The following is a 21,982-nucleotide window of genomic DNA, read 5'->3' as shown; positions in this document are numbered from 1 at the left end:
TTCAGTGTCAATGCTAACTTCAGTCCTCACTGCCTTGTGCTGTGTTCCCCTCAGAATCCTGCAAACAACACTAGATTGGGTTGAGTCAGTACCTAGATAGGAGGCCTTCAAAGCAAACACTGGTGCTGCAGAAAGTAATACCAATTATCATGTAGCACTCTTCCCTTTGAATTGGTGTTGACTTAGTGCCCCAGCCTGGCATCAGAAGCCCTGAAGGTATTGGGCTAGTTCTCAACTCTTGTGAATTGGCATCGCTCCAGCGAGGTCCATGGATCTATGCCGATTGACACCAGCTGAGGACTCACCTACCATCTTTGGGATGAGATGTAAAAGAGAGGCCTTGACCACTTCTGGTCATTATATTTGCCCTGGTATCATTGACATGAGCAGGTGTTGCTCCTGCTATCCTGGCCAGATTCCAGTGTGGGTAATTGTGTTCTGCTTCCATAAATCCCCCCCTTCAAGTTCCAGTTAAATATGCTCTTGGCCAAACAGTGCTGTGTGCTATCGAGCAATCACTGTATATCACTCTAGAGGTGGCTGCATTTCACCGGTGGATGAAGGGATCCCTGCGTATCATTTGTATCAAGTTATGCTTTGGGATCCTTTGACATGAAAGACATTGTAGAAATATAAGAGATTATTAATATAATAAAAAAAGATCTAATTAAAATTAATGAATTAGATGAAAATTCTAACAGCAAACAGCTGGCCACAATTCAAGCACTAAACTCAGCCAGGCTGCTTTTGAGTCGACTTCTCCCATTGCCAATCTTCAAAATTTTCCAGTCCCGCATATGATGTTTATTATTTAAATTGCCAAGTAAGCTGATTTTTTCTAACAAATGTGGCCACTTTTTATTGGTTTCACTTATGAAAAACAGAACTGCAGGAGTGATAAATGTGTTGCCAATTACACAGTTGTTTAATTATATAACGTTAGTAGAACCAATATATACGGCTCCAAGATGTTTAGTAAAGAATTGCTTAATGTAGTTTATCATTTTGACTCATAATGAATTACTTAACACCAGGACTGGCTGAAAGCCTCAATTAATTTTTTACTGTTTCTCTATAATAAAGCAATAGTCTAAATTAGTAATTAATTTACTTATGGGAGTGTCACTTTTTTTTTTTTTTTTTTTTTTTGCAGAACAAGTACAAAATGTATGTCACTTGTAGGGCTTTCAGCCTCAAAGCAGAGGCATTAGTGTTCAGCGAGCCTTATTCACAGCAATGGTGAAGGCAACTAGAGTTAGAGATAGGAGCAGTGTTTCTGTCAGTGGCTTGCTGAGATTGTTGTCCTCTGCTTACAGGTCCAAGGGAACGGGCAGCAGAATGTGGAGAAGGCCTTGAAGCTCTTTGCCCAGCTAATCAACAACAAGGTGTTTCTGCTGACATTCATCCGGACCCTGGAGCTGCAGCGTAGCTTCTCCATGCGCGACCGTGGCAACGTGGCTTCCCTTATCATGACAGGCCTGCAGGGAAAGCTGGAATACGCAACTGACGTGCTGAAGCAGCTGCTCTCAGACCTGATTGAGAAGAACCTGGAGAATAAGAATCACCCCAAACTGCTCCTGCGCAGGTAAGATGAGCGGCAGGGGGAGGAAGCTGCAGGGGCGTGCCCAGATAAAGGAACCAACATCATGCAGTTGCTGTCCCCTCTCCACCCAGGGAAGAGCCTTGGCTGGGGGATGGGGGGGAGGGGGAGAGAAAAAGCCGCATGGCTACAACACATGCACACTGGCAAGTCCCAAAGAAAAGTTGCATATAGCAGGATCTGGCAGTGGGTAGCAAGGAAACCCCAGTCCAGACAGACCCTTGAAGTGCAGAACGAACTCACCATGTGCAACTCCCATCATGCTTTCATTCATTGCTTTTCCCACTTCCCTTGGCCTCTCAGATACTGAGGGGGGTAGGGGGAGATCCAGGTTTGATCTTTCCATCTAGTTGCACTGGGAGCCCTGGGAAGGCTCAGCATGGGGGGAGAGTGGCTCCAGTCTGGGTGACCCGGTTGACAGTAATAAGCGAGAGTGCGTGGTAGAGGTTTGGACAGCTTGACAGTTAAAACGCATTACTCAGCATTGGCAGGCTGACCCCTGACCTTCAGGGACATTAGCAATTTTACTCTACGTTTTCCAGATGTCAGTTTTTTTATTCCCAGCCCAGGTGGTTTCTTGGTGGGCAGCTCCCCTTGCTTCTAACCTGGTTATCTTGAAGAGATTGGATTTGTCACTTCTTTGTTATTCACTTTGGGGTATGGGAGGCTCGAAGGGACTGGGGACCCTGCTCAGAGCTGGTTCCTTTTTGTCTTTGGCTGTTTTGGGCGGGGTTGGTTTCTCTAAATCAAGAATATCCCCTTGTCCCCGCAAGCTCTCGGCCATGGAGGAAGCAACTGGAAGACAAAAAGGGACAGGGCTGATGGGCTTTTCATCAGTGCCCTGTTCTGTTGTGCAGAAGGAGGGGAGGAATGAGTGGGGTCAAGGGGGACGGTGGGGGATTAGGAGTGAAAGAGAGAAGTACGAGAGGTAATAGTGCTCTTGGATCAAGTTTAAGACGCTGTGCAGCCGTCCATGAAGACATAAGATCGCGTTAACCCCATGTTACTAGAGACAGGGAAGGGAAATGGATGGACTCTTGGAGGCTCCCAATGGAGCACCGCATTTTTCTTTCTGCCACCAGTCCATGTAGCATGACTGAAACTTCACGGTGTGCCAACACCTCCATCCCTAGAGAGTCCTGCTTGACAAATGGGGTGTCCTGGAGCCCATGAAGTGGAGTGAGCTGAGCCAGGACTGGAGGCCTCCTCTCATCATCATTGAGTGAAGGCTGACAGCACCATCAGTCTCATTGGTGCCAGGTGACCCCCGAGGTTACGCTGGTATCTCATTGTCAGACCATTTCTCTTCCCCCGGCACCTCAGTCCATCTTCCAGCTGGGCTGGCAGGGGAAGCAGGTGCCAGATGGAGGAAACTGGGTTAAGGGTGAGAATAAAAGCAAAGGAATTCCCTTGGGATTTGGAAATGGTGTGGGGGCTGGAGGGAGAGCGATCTGGGGCAATCTTGGCCAGTATACTGCACCCTAGCTGAACTGAGTGTGTGAAGGCACCATAGTCATTGAGATAAAAGCACACCGCGTGTTTCTTAGAATTCACGTTCCTCTATAGAGACTAACAAATTTATTAGAGCATAAGCTTTCGTGGACTACAGCCCACTTCTTCGGATGCATTCCGAAGAAGTGGGCTGTAGTCCACGAAAGCTTATGCTCTAATAAATTTGTTAGTCTCTATAGAGGAACGTGAATTCTAAGAAACACGCGGTGTGCTTTTATCTCAATGACTATGGTGCCTTCACACACTCAGTTCAGCTAGGGTGCAGTATACTGGCCAAGATTGCCCCAGATCGCTCTCCCTCCAGCCCCCACACCATTTCCAAATCCCAAGGGAATTCCTTTGCTTTTATTCTCACCCTTAACCCAGTTTCCTCCATCTGGCACCTGCTTCCCCTGCCAGCCCAGCTGGAAGATGGACTGAGGTGCCGGGGGAAGAGAAATGGTCTGACAATGAGATACCAGCGTAACCNCTTAGAGACTAACAAATTTATTAGAGCATAAGCTTTCGTGGACTACAGCCCACTTCTTCGGATGCATATAGAATGCATTCTATATGCATCCGAAGAAGTGTGCATTCCGAAGAAGTGGGCTGTAGTCCACGAAAGCTTATGCTCTAATAAATTTGTTAGTCTCTAAGGTGCCACAAGTACTCCTGTTCTTTTTGCGGATACAGACTAACACGGCTGCTACTCTGAAGCGTTCCTCTATGCGTTTGATTCTGCTGCCAGACCCGGCTCTTCTCCTGTTCAAGGCTACGTTAGTGTGGCGTTAGGGCAGACAAGCACACAGAGAGTTTGCTGTGGAGGCTTTTGCATCTTGGCCACGTTTCTTCTGTAGAGTAACACCCTGCTTGTCCAAAGAGAGTGGGGGCAACATGGAATTAATTCAGATAATTTGGGATTTGGAAAAGGAGGAGAAGATTTTGATGTTTCTCTAAGTGATGCACATCAGGAGACATCACTTGAACCCAAAACAGTGGGTTCTACTAAATCTTAAAGGCAAACACTGCCCATGAGTAATACAAAGTGCTACAGTGGGCACTGCTCACCCCTCAGTATTCACTAGCCTGCAGTGTCTGCTTTGGACAGTGGTATTTGTGGAATATCTTATTCTAAATATGGGGAATATGCTGGTGAGCTCACACATCGTATCACAGCCCACTGGCTGTTGCTTTTTTAGGGGCAGCCACTGCACAAGAGTGAGTGTTACTGGAGACACAACGTGGCTGTTGTGCCTGTAAAACATTGGCCATCCAGTTGCATGTTTGCATTTAATTGTTGTTTCAGAGGTTGAAGCAGGGCCTAGGAGAGCGCCACTGCAGGGACCACAATAGGCATGATCTCGTTTGAGCTGCTCTGTTCACTTTCTGAGTGCAGAGCTTTTCTAATCAGCCTGTGCCAGATCAAAGCGAAAGGGAAAAACCTTGGCATTTATGCTTTTTTTTCATTTTAAATGTGAGGGAATTGTATGGGGGAAAAGGTTCCAGAGTTATAAGCACCTGATTGCATCCCTTCATCTGTGTCTATAAATTGCTTCATTAGACCGCAAGCTCGTCAGAGCAGGGACCTCCCTTCTTGCACCTTTGTACAGTACTGCACGCTTTTGAGCATCTGCTAAGCCGGGTCCAGATAGTCTAGAGATGAGCATGGCATAAAAGCCTAGTTGGACAGGGTAAGTAACAGTCCCAGAGTCTGGGCTGGCAGGGAGAGGGCAGTGGTAAAACACCTTCAGCTCACTTCACACCTTTTCTGGCCCACATCTAGGGGTTCAGCCTCCGTGGCCCAATCAGTTCTACACATCTCTGATGACGCTGCGCAACAAAAGTTGCAGTGTCACTGTGATATAAGGGCTTTTGTTCTATTTATCTAGGTACTTACTTGACCTTCATCCCTACAGTATCTGTGCACCTCACAGTCATTAATAGATTTTATCCTCACAGCCCCCCTCCCCGCCCCATCCAATAAGGTAGGAACTTCCCCATTTTACTGTTGTGGAGCTGAGGTAAATGGCAGCTGAAGTGACTCACCCCAGGTCTCACACACAGTCTGCAGATGAGACAAAAATTGAATTTAGTAACCGGGGTCAGATTGGCACCCGTGACTCTGAGGCAAAAGGCTGCCTCCTATTTCCGCTTCCCTGAGCCGTCCGTGTCCCTCCACTCGCACTGACGGCATTTCAGGGCCCTGTTGCATAGGAGTCACCCTGGTTCTATTCCACTGTGTCTCAGCTTTGCCCCATGGGTTGCTGTGCGATGCAGGAAGGGCCCACTCTGTGCTCACCCACTGTCCACCAGTCCACAAATGGAGCCATCGCCACACTGAAGCCAGCAGCCAAAAGCAACGGGGAGTATTTCACAGCTTGGGGGAGTTTTCAGGGATTCCTCCAGCCACAATGAATATACTTGGCAGGAAATTGCTCTAAATCTGGCCGTGTTTGCAGAGGCAATAACTCATCTCAGAAATGGAAGCTGCGTTAATTTCCCCCGTGGTTTGATGAGTCGCTGTGAAAGCGTCTTCAGCCTGAGCCATCAATAATGACTTTTCACGGTGCTCTAAAAATACAAGGCTGGTGATCTCAGCACTATCCCCCTCCCATCCCCTGTCCCTCACCCCATTACCACCACCAGTAGGTTTTGCTCATAACACAGTGAACCACATCAGAGCCCGCCTAGCAATGTCATAGTCCGATTGCCAGAGACGGAAAAACCAGCCTCAGAGAAAGGGCCAAACCCACAGGGACTGTGTGTGGCAAGCCATCACTCTCTTTGAGTTTCTGCCGGCTTGAAGCATGTATGATTTTTTTTCTTTGTTTCTCAAACTCAGAGGCTGGAGGGATTGTGTTGGATCCAGCCTTGACACGGGAGCAGTTCAGACCCAGAGTCTCTGTACAGGCAGGAAAAGGAGTTAAGCCAGGAGCAAATGTTCTTCTACCGTAAAGAAGGCTCAGAGAGAGAACACAGCCACTCCTTTGTGTGGCTCTTATTTTGGCAGTGAGAGGTTGGGGGTTGAGCTTTCAGTGCCGGGGGTAGCTAATGTGGTCTGACCTGCAGTTTTATGCAGTAGTGCCCCATCCTGAAAGCAGCCTGAACCAGTGATCTAGATATGAAAGTCTTCATATCCTATTTCCAATCCCCCAAGCCATCCAGTCCCCTCGGTGCAGCCCTGACCAAGACATTGACTTGCATCTGAAGAAGTGAGGTTCTTACCCACGAAAGCTTATGCTCCCAATACTTCTGATAGTCTTAAAGGTGCCTCTGTTGCTTTTTACAGATTCAGACTAACACGGCTACCCCTCTGATACTATCCTGGTTCAGACTTCCCCAGTCATATGCTTCTGTTTCCATTAGCTGCCATGAACATCATGGTAAATGGTAAACATCATTTGGGCTTGTAAATAGACTGGGGGAAAGAGACTCACCCCGCATGGTTCTGAATGGGGTTATTTCTCACCCATCAACCCTATTTGGTCATTTAAAAGGCTCTTGTAGCATATCGCCCGTCTTTGCTTTGCCATGTAAACACAGGCGATAGTAGATAATGTTTTCACCCATCGCTTCTCGGCTCTCTATGAGCTGAGGGGTGAAAACATTATCTACTATGGCCTGTCTTTGCTTTGCCATGTAAACACAGGATTAATGTTACCCTTTTAAGAATGGGCTCATGAGGGCACTTTCCTGCTCTTCTCTGTGGAATTCATATTCTAGATATAATGATGTGGCCTGTTTGTTTCAAATGCCATTTGCAGAGTGAGGGTGGAGCTGCCTGAACCCCTACTCACCCACATGCCGGAGTGTCGAGCGAGTATGTCTTGCATATGGCATAGCCAGCCACACACAAGACTAGTATCGGTACTCGACGCAGATGGTGTCATTCCAATGCATACACAAGGAGCTGGGGAACGAGGTCTCCTCTGCAGCAGCAGCGGCATTTGAGAGCCTGACCGTGGGGCGGGAGGAGGTGGTTATTGACTCTGTTTTATCAGAACTGAGTACCTGTGGGTTAGTTCTGTGAATTATCCTCCCAGATATGGCAGGTGACGCAGGGAAACCAAATGAACCCAAAGAGCCTTCATTATCCTCCGTTTAAATTTGCTTTTAATTTGATTGTTCTCACTCCTGGGCATTACTAGGGTCTTTGCAAATGCAAATAGTTGCATAGCTGGGGGAGACAGTGAGCTGGGATTTTCAGAGGAGCCCAACAGAGTTAGCTGCCCAGCTCCTGATGAAATTCAATGGAATTTGGACCCCCCGTGTTCCTTCAAAAATGCCAGCCTTCTTGCCTGCATTGCTGGTGCCCCAAACACAGAGGGTGGCTACAGGTTCAATGTATCATTTGGAAGCATTTGGGATGAAACGCAGGTTTCCAACCCACTGGCCTAATGAACGCTGAGAACTTTCTGAAATGCTTCTGCCACTGCACTAGTCTTGGTGCAGCTTCACCAGGGCTTGCAATGAGGAAAGTGCCAGCATAGTCCAACCACCCTCACTTTTACCACCATGTCATCTGGACATGCCCTGAGCAGTGCCAGGCAACATGGTGGTGAAAAAGCCTGAAGCCTGTTGCTAGCACAGACAGAGCTGCACTGAGGCTAAACCAGCGGTGGGAGAATTTCAAAAAATCCTCATTGTAGATGGAAACTCTGCAGAACCTCTGCCTTGTGTGACCCAGGGCCTGGTACACCCGTGTCTGGCATTTATGGAGAGACCAAACCACCCATTGCTGTTATCGTCCAGCTGGTCTCCTAAGGTGTCTCCATGTAGGAAAAAAGAAACCTCTCCAGCACCATGTACCCTTCTATCTTTTCCCCCTTTCTGTACATTTATTCCATCTCACCCCTTTTGTCCGAGAAATGGAGCACCTGCTGCACATTTATAAAGTACCTGCTTCCCCTTTGCTGCTGTACCAACCTGGATTGATGCTGCTTTGAGGGATGGAGGGTGGCCATGTGGCACATACACATTCTAGCAGCAGCAAAGGGGTTAGCAGTATGTAGCAGTCATTTAAAAGAGGCAAGAATGCAAAGGATCCAGAAGAAACAAAGCCTAAGAACTTGAAAGCCAGCTTTGTGGTGTGAAGATCCAGATGTTTCTGTTGGAAACCTACAAAGTAAAGGTCTCTTCCAGCCCTGTGGATCTGCGAGCTCCTGGGGTATTGTTTAGTATGCAAAACATTCCAAGTTAGAACATTTTGTTCTAAGTTAATAATGAATGAGACGCCACAAAGTGAGAAATTATTTTATTTTACTTTTGAGCTCTCTGGTGGCAGCACTTGATAATTGGTGTTCAGTCCTTTCCTTCTTTCTTTATTTCGCCTTTCTGCTCTTCCCCCTCGTGGGAGACTGAAGGAAAGCTGACATTAAATCAAATGACTGTCCTCATCCCTGGCACAGAGAGCATATGGCAGTTCAGAGACTAGACAAAACAAGGGAAAATTAGTAATCTAAATATTGATTTTGGAGTTTTCCTGGTCCTTTTTATTTAGTTTTATTTCCAGCACCCCAGTGAGTCAGAGGAGCAGCCAGAGGCTTTGGTTTCTGGTGTCGGGCTTTTTTGGAAAGTTGTCTCCGGAGTGTACTTTGCCCTCGTTTATGTGGTCAATGTGAAAAGGGTTTTCTCTGAGTCTGGGGATTGTCCCCTGCTGCCTTAATCTTCAGGAGCTTATTTTGTATTTTCAGAGACAGATCTCTAACAGCATTCCAGATACCAGGCCAACCACGGAGTTAAAAATGATATCTGCTGAGGCCGGGGCTAGTGCAGTACTCTGAAGGAGCTGTTTTTGCAGCTCAGCAGACCCCTTCTGACACAGCAGAGAGAAAGGGCGGTCGCTCCAAAACACACCAGAGTTTAAAGGATGACTTGCTGAGACCTCCAGCACGGATCAGATTTCAAAGACTAACCATGGTAGATGAGGGCAGGGAAAAGATACACAACAGGCTAAGGCTTGTGAAGAGCTAGGCACTCTCCAACTCCTTGGACTCCTTGATGAAGGAAGTGGCTTTTTTGCTTCAGCTAAGGAAAGAATTCGAGCATGTTAACCCCTTAAGTGTTGATACCTTCTGCAATGACAGCCGTACTGCAGGTGTACTATCGAGTCAGTGGAATGTTGGGACATGCTGGTACCGTCAGCAATAGTTAAGGGCTTAATGTAATGTTTGTTCTCAACATTTTTTTGAATGTATAAGCGTGAAGTATTGTAGTTGTGTATCTGTCAGGGTTAGAACACAGTTCCCTAACAGGGCTATGGCATGGCGCAGGGGGGTAGGTTCTGTCCACACAGGTAAGAAGAAACCATGTTATAACACAGTTGTGCCACACAACTGTTTAACCTGATTATTTTTGTAGCATCCAAAGGGACGGTATGTTACATTCTGCATTAAACTGAAATTAACTTACGAAAATTGGTCATGCTGTACGTTAGTAATATTCCTTAGGAAGTTAGCCCTTTCTCAATTAGCAAACATTTCACAGAAAAGCCCTAGTGCATTTTTTTTCTACCATGTTAACATTCACCAAATAACCTGGAGGAATAGTTGTCAGATTCTGTGGTGTTCTCCTGCTGTTTGATTTGACTGTTTGTTACTGGCTCTTCTTTATTCATGGCTGGTTGTTGGTTGCCTAAGTCACGTGCTATTGTATCTCCTCTTTGATTGGATGTATGAAAAATTTTCAACAGAAGAACAATGAATATGGCACTTTCCAGCATGAATTTTCAAACAATCATTTGTTTCAATTATTTCAGGATTTACAGACATTTTCATGAATACCCTCCAGATGTTATATACTGATAAGTGTGGATAATATAACTCCTGGTGTCCTAGCAAATAGAACTCATTGCTTTTGATGGCTGAAATACTGGTGAATCTGTAACTTCTGTTTACTATTCAACCAGCTTTGCTGTTAGCACAAACCCTCTTACATTAGTATTGTCATCTGTATTCCAGTAAGAGCTGGAGAGTGCTGGGAACTATTCAGAGACACCGTGAGAGGCAGTCTCTGACCCAAAGGGCTCACAGTCTGACAAGACAAACCGGGGGCTTGTCTACACCATGCAGCTTTTAGCGACAAGGCCTTGTGTCGACACAGCCTTGTCGCTAAATGTCAGCATGTGTAAACGCTCTTTGTCGGTACTTTTGTGACAAAATACTTCCAGCCCCACGAGCGGCGTTAGCTTTGTCAGCAGGGAGCGCTCCTGCCGACAAAGCCTTGTTCACACTGCCACTTGCGTCCGCAAAACTTTCATTTTTCAGGAGTACTTAAAAAAAGTGTCCCCTTCACCCCTCCCGGGGCGAAAGACAAAAGTTTTGTCCACAACTTCGCAGTGTAGACATCCCCTGAATGAGAGAGGGGAAGCTGTGACCCAGAGAGGGTCACTCGGCTGCCCCATCAGCATTTCATCTAGGACTAGAACCACGATCTCCTGAGCCTCAGTTCAGTTCTACATCCACTAGACTAGACCGTGGTGTCTCTCTAGTTATGACTCTACGCTAATGGTTTTTAATGCCCTGCTCTAAACAGCGCCTGCAGCATTGTTTACACTGGCAAAAATAGGGCCCCTAATTCATTACCAGTGCTGCTCTACTGCTGATAGCACTAGTCTAGGCAAGGCTAGTTATGCACAGGGCTGCTCAGACCCATTCAGAGCAGAGTTGTGATGAATTAAATGCCAGTAGCTGCCCGGAGCACTCTCTGTACTAGCCACCCTAAGCAAGGCTGGGAAACGTTTCAGAAAAGTGGCTAGTGTAGACACTGCCTGAGGTTACGGCGGGTGACCAGTAACACTGTGTCTAGACAAGGAAAGCCAGGCTTTGCAAGATGGAGTGGGCACTGAAAGGGCAGCTGCTTGTTTGTTTCAGGCCCAGCAGTTGCTGTTACCGATAGCTGAAATTGGGGCTAATCCCAAGTACTAAAGGCAGCCTAAGAGTAATGCCGGGCAGGATCAGAAAAGCCCTAGTGCACAGAGAGCTAGACCGCCTAGGACGGGGATTCATTTACAGCACATTCATAGAATCATAGAATATCAGGGTTGGAAGGGACCTCAAGAGGTCATCTAGTCCAACCCCCTGCTCAAAGCAGGACCAATTCCCAACTAAATCATCCCAGCCAGGGCTTTGTCAAGCCGGGCCTCAAAAACCTCTAAGGAAGGAGATTCCACCACCTCCCTAGGTAACGCATTCCAGTGCTTCACCACCCTCCTAGTGAAATAGTGTTTCCTAATATCCAACCTGGACCTCCCCCACTGCAACTTGAGACCCTTGCTCCTTGTTCTGTCATCTGCCACCACTGAGAACAGCCGAGCTCCATCCTCTTTGGAACCCCCCTTCAGGTAGTTGGAGGCAGCTATCAAATCCCCCCTCATTCTTCTCTTCTGGAGACTAAACAATCCCAGTTCCCTCAGGCTCTCCTCATAAGTCATGTGCTCCAGACCCCTAATCATTTTTGTTGCCCTCCGCTGGACTCTTTCCAATTTTTCCACATCCTTCTTGTAGTGTGGGGCCCAAAACTGGACACAATGTTCCAGATGAGGCCTCACCAATGTCGAATTCTCAGCTAGCACAGCTGGCAACAAAAGAAACATCCTTGTCCACTGATCTATAGCCATGCTAGCAACAACCATTTCTTGGAAGCCTGCCTGACAGCCGCTTCTGAACACGTTTGCAGCACAGTTCAGGGTCTCACAGATGAGGGGGCCCCTCGTCCTGTCACCAGCCCAGTGCTGCTTTCAAAAGCTTTTCCCCATTTCCAAGAAAAGGAACAGTGTCTCTTTAAAGAGAGACCAGCAATCCTGCAGAGCCAGCATTAAAAACTATCATTAGGAGCCATTGTATTTAAATTAGAGATAATCTTGGGCACAATGTGGGGAGAGAATGCTGGGTGGGGCTGCAGAGAAAGCTGCAATTTCCCCTGCCATTGTCACTCTGCTGTCCCTGATTGCCAGCAACCACTGCAAATTCCAGTGATTTACTGAGCCATAGGGTATAATTTGCACCACGTGCAAGGAGTTAAAGTGCCACCAGGCATCCCTGTCAGAGGGGCTCATGACGGGCTGTCAGCTGGTCTTTATTCCTTTCTGTTCCTGAGCAATCTGCATACACTTGTCAGCTAAATGTGGGAGGGGGCAGGGCTGAGGGACAATGATGCCAGATCCTCCAGTGCAGAATCTTAATGCTGTTGTGAATTTGTGCTCCAGATGGGCACTGTTCACTCAGAGATTAGAAGATGGTCACATGGCCAAAGGCCTGTGGGAAAAGTGCTGCCCTATCTGCTAACGGATGCCGAGAGTCTGTAACTAGCGATACCTCACTCAGTTTGAGAGGGTGAGACTAGTCCAAGAAGTCAGATTTGCTTTTGTCCATAGTTGCTTTTAAACTTCCCAGCTCTCCCGCACTATTGAGATGCGGGGCCACTGGTGTGACGGGAAGTCATTTATTTTGAGTTTTTTAAATAGACATGATGAAATGTCTTCTCGTCTTTTTCCAGGACCGAGTCTGTGGCTGAGAAGATGTTGACTAACTGGTTTGCCTTCCTCCTCCATAAATTCTTAAAGGTGAGGGGGAGACTGAGTGGAGATCCTCTTCTGTCTTTACCCATTCCCTTCCATAGCGCTCCTCCTGCCCAAGACCTAGTGGGTGACTCCAGCCTTTAAAATGTCTGACAAGGCCTAAAGTAAGGGGGAAACAATAGCAGAGCAGAGATCTGGAAATAAGACCTGTGCTATGTGCATCTGGAGACATAGTTAAATTAGCGGAGTCTAAGCTAACCATCTCTGTGCTTAGCTTTGTTCAACCCTGAGGTTGCATGTTGCACATTTGAAATGTTCTGTGCATGACAAGCCTGCAATGAAGCATGCCTGGTGCATGTCTCCCTGTCTCTGTTCAGCTGAAGGAACAGACTATCATCGCCATCCAGCAGTGAACCCTGATGGGCTGCATGTGTAGGACACGTAGGAGGCTTTCACACCTCAGAAAAAGACCTACCTGCGTCATCTAGTCCATGCCCCACCCAGGAAAGTGTAGTTCCCTACAGTCAACTCTTGACTGCTTTTTTCAGTGTAATGTAAAATAACCCAGGTAATGGAGCTTCTACCACTTCCCCGGAGCCCTGTGCACAGGCTGTTGGATCTCTCTGATGGGGAATGTGCCTGCCTTACTGTTCAGTGTAACTTTCCTTGCTTGGTGTAATCCCATTTCACCTCGCTGTACCCCCTGGAATACCCCAAACAACTCCTCTCCCTACATCATTCAGGACTTTTTACATTTTACACCCTGAGCACCATAGTTAGGTCAACCTAACCCCCCAGTGTAGAAGCAGTTAGGTCGACAGAAGACGTCTGCCGTCTTGGAGAGGTGGATTAGCCACATCGATAGAAAAACCCCTTCCATCAACATAGGGAGAGTCTACACTATGGCGCTACAGTGGCATAGTTGCAGCACCATAGCTGTGCTGCTGTAGCAGCCGTAATGTAGACATACTCTCAGATTCCTTCTCTCCAGCAGTGGGGAGGCAAGCCAAGGATGATACCCACATTGAGTAATGGGCCCTTGGCATTGGCTTTCCTCTCCAAGTGCTGCTTTGGGCCGCAGACCTGCAGACACTTACTTCGGTTGTTAAGATCAAGTCAGTGGCACCGTGCACCTGCTTAAAGATAAGCATATACATTAGGATAAGGTCCAGCCGAAGAGGCACTTTCACTTAGATTTTGGTTTTGCTGTGTGTCTTGTCGAACAGGAGTGCGCTGGGGAGCCGCTCTTCATGCTGTACTGTGCCATCAAGCAGCAGATGGAGAAGGGCCCTATCGATGCCATCACAGGGGAGGCACGCTATTCTCTGAGTGAGGACAAGCTGATCCGGCAGCAAATTGAGTACAAAACATTGGTGAGTTGGCTGTCTGTGGGACCTGGCTTTGAACTGTACGCGTCCTCTCCAGCTGAAGTGACCTACTGTAAGTGAAGAGAAGCCATACAGGAATGGCAGGATCTATGCAGCTCTGATGCCCCAGGGTAGAACTACCTGCTTCATGTCAGAATTGGTCCTTCATCAAAAGCACAAGCAGGAAATACACAATTTTATGGCCCAAATTCTCAGCCAGCTCAACCCATACTCCAACTTTGTGGCCCACATGTGCAATAATCTGTAAGACGTAAGTGCACGTAATGTTATGGGCCCGATTTTCAAAACCTCAGGGTGCCAGGGCCATGTGCAAATAAAGTATGTACCTAACTTGATTGTGTGCGAACAGCCCTGGCTGCTAAAGTTTGGACAATCAGGGTTTACATGTGGAATCGCAGACACTTGTCATCCTTTTTTATATCTGTAGCTCTCCATGCCTTTGCCTTCCCCTAAACATAACTCCAATGGACATCCTGAAGCTCTTAGTTTAATGAGCTTCCCAAGGAGACTCTAGATATTGTGATATGCTATGATATGATATACAGCTGTGATATAAATGTAGACTCTGTGGCTTTTCAGGGGAATTCAGTGTTAAGTGTCTCTGTCCCACGAGGAACGTTGTCACTGTTATGCTGGATGTTTCTCTGATGCCCTTTTGAGAGCCGTTTGAGATGACTTCTCCCCCTCTAGATCCTGAACTGTGTGAACCCCGATAACGAGAACAGCCCAGAGATCCCCGTGAAGGTGCTGAACTGCGACACCATCACTCAGGTCAAAGAGAAGATTCTGGATGCGGTGTACAAAAACGTCCCCTATTCCCAAAGGCCAAGGGCTGTCGACATGGACTTGGGTAAGAACATCCCTGCCCCGTGAGAAGTGTGTGTGGGGGGAGTTAGACAGGTAGCCAGTATTGAGGTAGTTCTTAGAGAGATTTGTAATGTTCAGGAAGCGGATCGCATTGGCTAGAGCCAGGATGGCTAGCTTTGTGCACACTTGCTCTATCCTTACCTTCGCCGCCTCCCCCCCAAAAACACACGACACCCCTCACCCAGTGGAGATGCTGTTTCTGCAGGACACAACACTCGGTCAAACTCTTTACCTGTCTTAGCCATTGCACTCTGCAGACCCTGTTAATGTCCCCTAGAAAACTGTCTTAGTGGAGCGATTGTCCAGTGAGCAAGTGACTGACACCTCAGACTTTTTACACAAGGCACCTCCATCTCCAAGGCCATGTATTTACAGTAGTGTTGGGGGGGGACCCTTAGTTCAGATAAACACCCCAAAATATAATTACATTCCCCCACTCTGGGGAAAATTCTGCTCTCAGCTGCAAGGAAGCAACCCACATTGACTTCACTAGGGCTGCACAGGAATAATCAAGAGCAGAAGTCAGCCCTTTCGCTGAACACCCCTTCCTGGGAGCTTGGCCTCTTAGGGTACGTCTATACCCAGCCGCTAGTTTGGCGGCTGGCAATCGAACTTCTGGGTTTGACTTATCGCGTCTTGTCTGGACGCGATAAGTCGAACCCGGAAGTGCTCGCCGTCGACTGCGGTACTCCAGCTCGGCGAGAGGAGTACCGCGGAGTCGATGGGGGAGCCTGCCTGCCGCGTGTGGACCAAGGTAAGATCGAACTAAGGTACTTCGAACTTCAGCTACGTTATTCACGTAGCTGAAGTTGCGTACCTTAGTTCGATTTGGGGGGTTAGTGTAGACCAAGCCTTAGAGACTCATCTCTCATACAATGTCACATGAGACTGATGTGGACAGAAGAGGCGGGTGGCTTTTCATCCCTGACCATCGTGTCTGCTTGTTCTTGCCTTCCCTTCAGAGTGGCGGCAAGGCCGGATAGCTCGTGTGGTCCTGCAGGATGAAGACATCACCACCAAGATTGAGGGCGACTGGAAGCGGTTAAACACCCTGATGCATTATCAGGTAAGAAACCATCCCTGACGCAGAGCTCCCAGAAAGCAGCCAAGCGGAAGGGAAAGAAAAGCAGAAATTTAATTCCTCGGCGTCTCGTCTAACAAGACAGACAGGGAGGTCACGTTCTTATGATAAACCAGAATGGTTCAGTGTGCTCGTGCATTAGACGAGAAAGCAGCCCTGACACACATCTTACAGAAACTAGCAGAGTTGAAAATTGACTAAATTAAAAATGCCAGCCTCTCTCACCAGATAGACTGGGTATGCAGAGAGAGGACTGCGCTGTCACGGTTAAAGATGTGGGGGCTGCAGAGGGCTATCATGTCAGAGACCCAGGCCTGGAAATGGAAGCCTAATTGAGCGAAAGGGGAGGGCAGTATAGGAAGGGAGAGGGGTTTCTGTCTCTGAAGCATCGTCTATAGGCCACCAGGCACTATGGGGGCAGACTAGCCGTCTGATCCAGTGAGGCAGGGCACCAAGCTACATGGACGACTAGTCTCTTCCAGGTTTCAGAGGAGCAGCCGTGTTAGTCTGTATCCGCAAAAAGAACAGGAGTACTTGTGGCACCTTACTCTCTTCCAGTTTCTCACTCTCAATCTTCCTACCTGTTGATTCTCAGTTCTCGTTCAGGGGATACCAAAGGCACCTAGTTTTTAGGAACAAGGGGGTGTCGCCTTCACCCTGTGTCCTGTGCAGCAATCGCACAGTTTCAGCATTAAAGACAGTCAGAGGAGTGTGCCGTCGGTCAAGGGAATATAGCCCCAAGCACAGTAAACGTAAACCTGAACATTGGGAAATGTTTCTTAATCGAGAAGCGGTGAAATTTGTTATGAGTCTCCCAAGAGAAGCATCAGGAGCCCCACCACTGGGGTCATTTGAAACTAGACTGGTCAGAATGCTAGCGGAGACGCTGCATCCCACAGTGACCAGGATGGACTACAAGCTTCTTTCCGTCTCTTACTGCTCATGGCTTACGCTCATGACAAGCATAGCCTGCCTTGGGTGAGAGTTGAACAGCTAGAAAGTGTTAACTATGGTAGGTCAGAGAGAGAGAGAGAGAGAGAGAGAGAGAGAGAGAGATAAAGGTACGTACTCAGCCAGGTCCATCTGTCTACCACATGCTGGAATGTTCTGCTGTAGGGGAGAAGGAATGTGTTGGAGTGGAACTGTATCCAACTCCCCATGAAACTGATTTCTAGTTAGTAGAGGCATTGCTCTTGAAGCCCAGTGCTTGGTACTGCACCTCTAATGGACTTTCATTTATCCCCTGTCCATAGCCTTCCTGTAGCTTCAACTTACCTCGCAGTAACCCTCCTAATCAGACACTAGAAGAAAGGAGGTTAGTGTACTACAAGGACACTTCTCTTTCTGAGCAGAATGGTTTCTCAAGAGAAGCAGATCTTTCCATGAGGTGCTAGTCAGTTACCTGTAGAACAGAAACCTTTCCCTTTTTACTTTGCTTGTTCGTTAAAGGTGACTTATCTCATGGCTATTCAGTGGCCTCTCTTTGAAATGAGTTTCATGGGTCTTAGCTCAGTTCCTAGCAGACTGGTGTCCACATCACAGATACGGCCACCACCGTTGGCTTTTAAGTTGGCAAGCACAAATTAAGATTGGCTTGGGCCATGTATCCTGAGGCCCATGTGCTCACTTTGATTGAGCTAGTGGGCTAAAAATAAGTGTAGCTGCAGCAGGGTGGGCTAGATGCCAGAGTATGTGCCTAGGGTCTCAGATGGGATTGTACTCAGGGTAGCTAACTCAGCCTGCCGCCTACATCATTGCACCTATACTGCTCTTTTGAACACTGTAGCGCAATCAAAGCTAGTCTGAGAGCGTTTACACAAGCTGGAAATTACACCCCCAGCACCAGGGTAGATGTGCCCCAAGACAGTGGGAGTGAAAAAGAAGTGATTAATAAGAGAAGGTGGGGAGGAGCAAGGGAACTTGTGATCAGCAGGCAAGTAGGGAGGGGAGAACCAGTTTGATTTAAAAAAAAATAATCATAATGGGCGCAAGCCACAAAAGTCCGATCCGAACTTTCCCAAAGGGTTGTTCTGGCCCATTTCTAGTGAAAATAAGCACTACCTCCACAAAGTCATCCCGTCTTTCATATCCGACATTTGTACGGTTCGGAAATGTTCCACTTGTTCTTTCTCTCGTGCAAAGCAATGTTACGCTGAGACCTGAAGACGTAGTGAGCTGTGTGGGGAGAAGTGCAATTGATGTCTGCAGCAGCATTTGCTGTTTCTGCGGTGCGCATCATGCTGCAAACACGTTGCGTGTTAAGCTCCTTTGTGTTCTTTTCAAGAGGCAGCATTGGCTAGTAGACTGAGCATTTTGCCTTTGCCACTGACTCATTGTGTGGCCTTGTAATTCGGATAAGATAGCGGAGCTAACACCTCGACTCTGGCAGAAGTGCCATGGCATCTTCGGGACCCATGAGTGGTCAGAATCTTGCTTTAAATAAAATGCCTAGCTCTTGTGTAGCTCTTTTCATCAGTAGATTTCAAAGCACTTTACAAAGAAGGTCACTATTTTTATCCCCATTTTACAGATGGGGAAACTGAAGCAGAGCTAGAGATAGAAACCCAGTCTCCTGAGTACCAGTCCAGTGCTCTATCTATCTACTAAGACATACTGGAAGTGTTAGCTGAAAGACAAGCCCCTTACCGCTATACTGGGACACTGAATCAAAAGGATCAGTGAATTGCCAACAGAAGTGACACAATTCCTGCAGCTCCTAAGTACTGATTCTGTGAAGGTCTCCCATCCAAGAACTAATCCAGCTTTACTCCTGCTTAGCATGATCATACTTTAAGAGGCTACAGCTGCAGGTTCTAGTTTGTTGGACAGTATCAGCAATCACTTGTTATTAGGTTGATGATTTAATTCCAAGTCTTTCTCTTAATCCCACATTTCTTCATCAGCTCTTCAAGGCAAGATTTTTTTTTTTCTGTTTTTTTTTAATGACGATAACGTCCCACCTACATCATCATCAGCTGATAATCTTGTCTACCCAGCCATTAATCTGATTTTCACAAGCATCCCCTGTATGGAAAAATCAAATAGAATTTAATAGGAAATGATCAGCTTTCTATAGATTATTTTTGAACTGTGTTATAGAATTGAATAGAGAGCTGTATCCCTGCTGCTGAATTCTGTATGATGGCTTAAAAATACCTGTAGAAAGGGTCTCATTCACTGTTAAATTCTCTAGGGCTTTTAGAAGAATTTCTGTAGAATCATCCTACATTTCTGTAGAGCCTATCCCTGTTAAACTCTGTAGTATATGCTCACACAGACTTACTCAAGAAAAATGAACCACTTGGAATTTAACATCAAATGATTTACAATGGCTTGCGCAGGGTTAACTTGGAGGCAGCAAACCATGAAGAGACATCACTCACTGGGAGGCTGGAAGGGCTGAGAGATTAGAAAACTATTTTAAATGAAAAATTAGCAACAGCCAGGGAAAATTCATATGGAAAATGAGACTCAGACACCTATAGTGGTTTGGCTACTGAATGTCCAAAGCTGTAGTTCATTAGCTGCTCTGGTATCCTTGCCAGGCCATGTCAATAAAGAAGGTATTGGCTGGACAAGCTTGTCTGTTGTTCTCCCCACTCTGTTTTTTATCATTATTTTTAAAGGGGTTTCACATGGCATGTTTCAAGCCAGTGGAAGAACCAGAATATTTGTAAAGTTGTAAAACAAAGTCAGTCAATTTCTCGTGTGTCTCCAGGGTTCTATCAGAGTGCGGTGGCAGCAAGGCAGAATGGGAAAGGAATGCGTGTTGCATCTGATGCTAATTTGTACACGGGCGCTTTTTAGCTGACAAGAGTCATTCTGCCCAAACTTCAGAGAGCGAGAGTGCTCCCTCTGTGTGTGTGTGGAATTTTTAATACTTCTCTCCTAGTTAACTACAGCTCTGATGAAACCGTATCCAACCACCGCAGCCTGGAAATTATTGCATCTTTGTGTGAAAATCCAGAGCTTCCTTTGTATTCCTTGCACTGGAATGCTTAGATTTCACCGTCGTGAAATTAAACCAAAGTGGCAGCTAATAACAGCCTAAGAAAATAATATCACCACTTGATCGTTCCTTCCAGTGACTTAATAAATTGGGTGAAATGAGGTGGGGGGCGGGAAGAGGGGAAATAACAGAGGTGTGAAGTGTTGTACTTAGCCAAATAGAAATACTTCATTTTTGCTGTGTGTAACATGAACCCATATTATTATTATTATTTATTAATAATAACTGACATTTATATAGCTTCTTTCATCCTGAAGGATCCCAAAGCACTTACAGATCATTATACATTAGAGATCATTTTCCTGCAACTAAGGTGGAATGTGCCAGCTATTTTGCACTGGCAGTAGTTGTTCAAACTACCTTCAGTTTGAAACTGCAGGGGGAATTTAGGGAGGAGGAATGTAATCATCCCAGTTGGAGTTTGCCTCAACACCACTGTGACTCCACCCATATTCAGGGAGAGTGCTCAGGGTTCCATAGTGACCACGTGTGGTCAGAATCTTGGTTTTCTGTCTCATCAGGCAGTATTGCACCCCCTTGCACCAGGGTTGTCATTTGTTTGGCAGTAACCACCTACAGGCATCTAGTCGTGGATCAGGGCGCCATTGTGCTAGCCACTGTACAATCTGCCCCAAAGAGTTCTAAGCCATGCTGCTTGTGTCTCCTCGAATGTGACAATCAACGTAGGTTTAAAGTCTCTGGACCTTGCATAAATAGGAGTCTTTAGGAGGAGTTAGAATGAGGAAGAGGAGTGCATCCAAGAGGAGGCTCAAACAGAGCTTTGCAGGATCTTGCAGAGGATATGAAGTTCAGACTTGTTGTATTGGGAAGCCACTGGTGGGCTTCAAAGGAGGGAATGACAGGGGCTGATCGAGTGATGAAGGTCATTTTAGCTGCTGCCTTTTGGACAGAATGGACGGAAGAGATAAGGGTCTCAGGGAGCCCATAAGGGACGAGGGGTTGACCAGGGCCCAGACGTGTGTTTTGGCCACAAGGACAGAATCGAAGGGTCAGATTTTCGGTATGGTGTGGAGAGTCAAGTGGCAAGATGTGACGAGAGCCAGGATGTGTACAGGTAGTGGGAAGTCACAGATGAGTGTTCAAGGGATGAGGCTGACAGGGAGGGAGGTGGTGTGAAGAATAGTGCAGGAAAATGAAAGTGGGGAGAGGGTTTAGGAGGAAGAATAAGCAGTTCATTTTACCCATCCAAGACAGTTTGTGAGAGAGAATCCGATATGCCGCTTGTCAAAGCAAGACCAGCATGGAGAGAGAAGTTCCAGAGTGATTGGTGGAGAGATGATGGATGAATGGGTGTCACTGCACGAGAAGAAAAGGAGTCCTTAATAAGTTCTCCAGGGAAGCACCTGCTCAGACCAGTATCCAGATTTATGGAATAATGCATCCTGGCTGGCAAATTGAGTATTTAGAACTAGGGGACAGATAATTTGGGGTAAGGAGGGGATGTTTTCTTTGTGTAACCCATCACCCTTCTCAAGTAAATCATTGGCTAAGCCCTAGAAGGCACATCAACTTGAAGATACTGTAGGGTTCACTTTCCTATTCCCCTGCCATACTGCATCATAAGGTTTTCAGTTCAGAATTTAAAAAACGCTAAGGTCTATTCCATTGAAATCTGTAGATTCTTAATTAATGAAGATAAGTTAAAAACTTCCAATGACTATTAGATTTATAGGGAGGGTAAAATTAAACGCTGCCACTAAAACCTGCTATAACAGAATCTCGTTAGTGCTAATGTTCATTTATAGTTTGACTTTCCAGCGTTTAATCCTTTTTTGGTGTAATAGAGGGCCCGACAATTTAAGATCCTGAAAGATGGTTTTATGACTTGTTCAGCTGTAAATCAAACTTTTAAAGTTCATAAAAATTGTTAAAATAAAAAATGGTTTAATAAGAGTGTTTTATGGTCCATAACATTATTATAGCTGTTTTATTCCCTTTGCGTTACTACTTTAATTGGATTGCAACAATTCTTGAGATTCTCCGTTTTTATTGGATAAAATGTAATCTT

The 21,982-nt window shown here is 46.5% G+C and overlaps 1 protein-coding gene across 1 annotated transcript in view; it reads left to right on the top strand.

Annotated features, from left to right (window-relative positions):
* Positions 1–21,982, top strand: part of PLXNA2 (plexin A2) — a gene marked incomplete in the record, with an annotated part of 325,301 nt that overhangs the window by 290,750 nt on the left and 12,569 nt on the right. The window contains 5 exon segments of the mRNA XM_034770557.1: positions 1,317–1,585; positions 12,587–12,653; positions 13,835–13,981; positions 14,687–14,846; positions 15,826–15,929. Of these exon segments, the coding sequence (XP_034626448.1) occupies positions 1,317–1,585; positions 12,587–12,653; positions 13,835–13,981; positions 14,687–14,846; positions 15,826–15,929 (747 nt within the window).

This window comes from Trachemys scripta, chromosome 4, assembly GCF_013100865.1.
Source record: "Trachemys scripta elegans isolate TJP31775 chromosome 4, CAS_Tse_1.0, whole genome shotgun sequence".
Taxonomy (NCBI): Eukaryota; Metazoa; Chordata; order Testudines; family Emydidae; genus Trachemys; species Trachemys scripta.
This window is presented reverse-complemented; position numbering and strand designations above follow the sequence as displayed.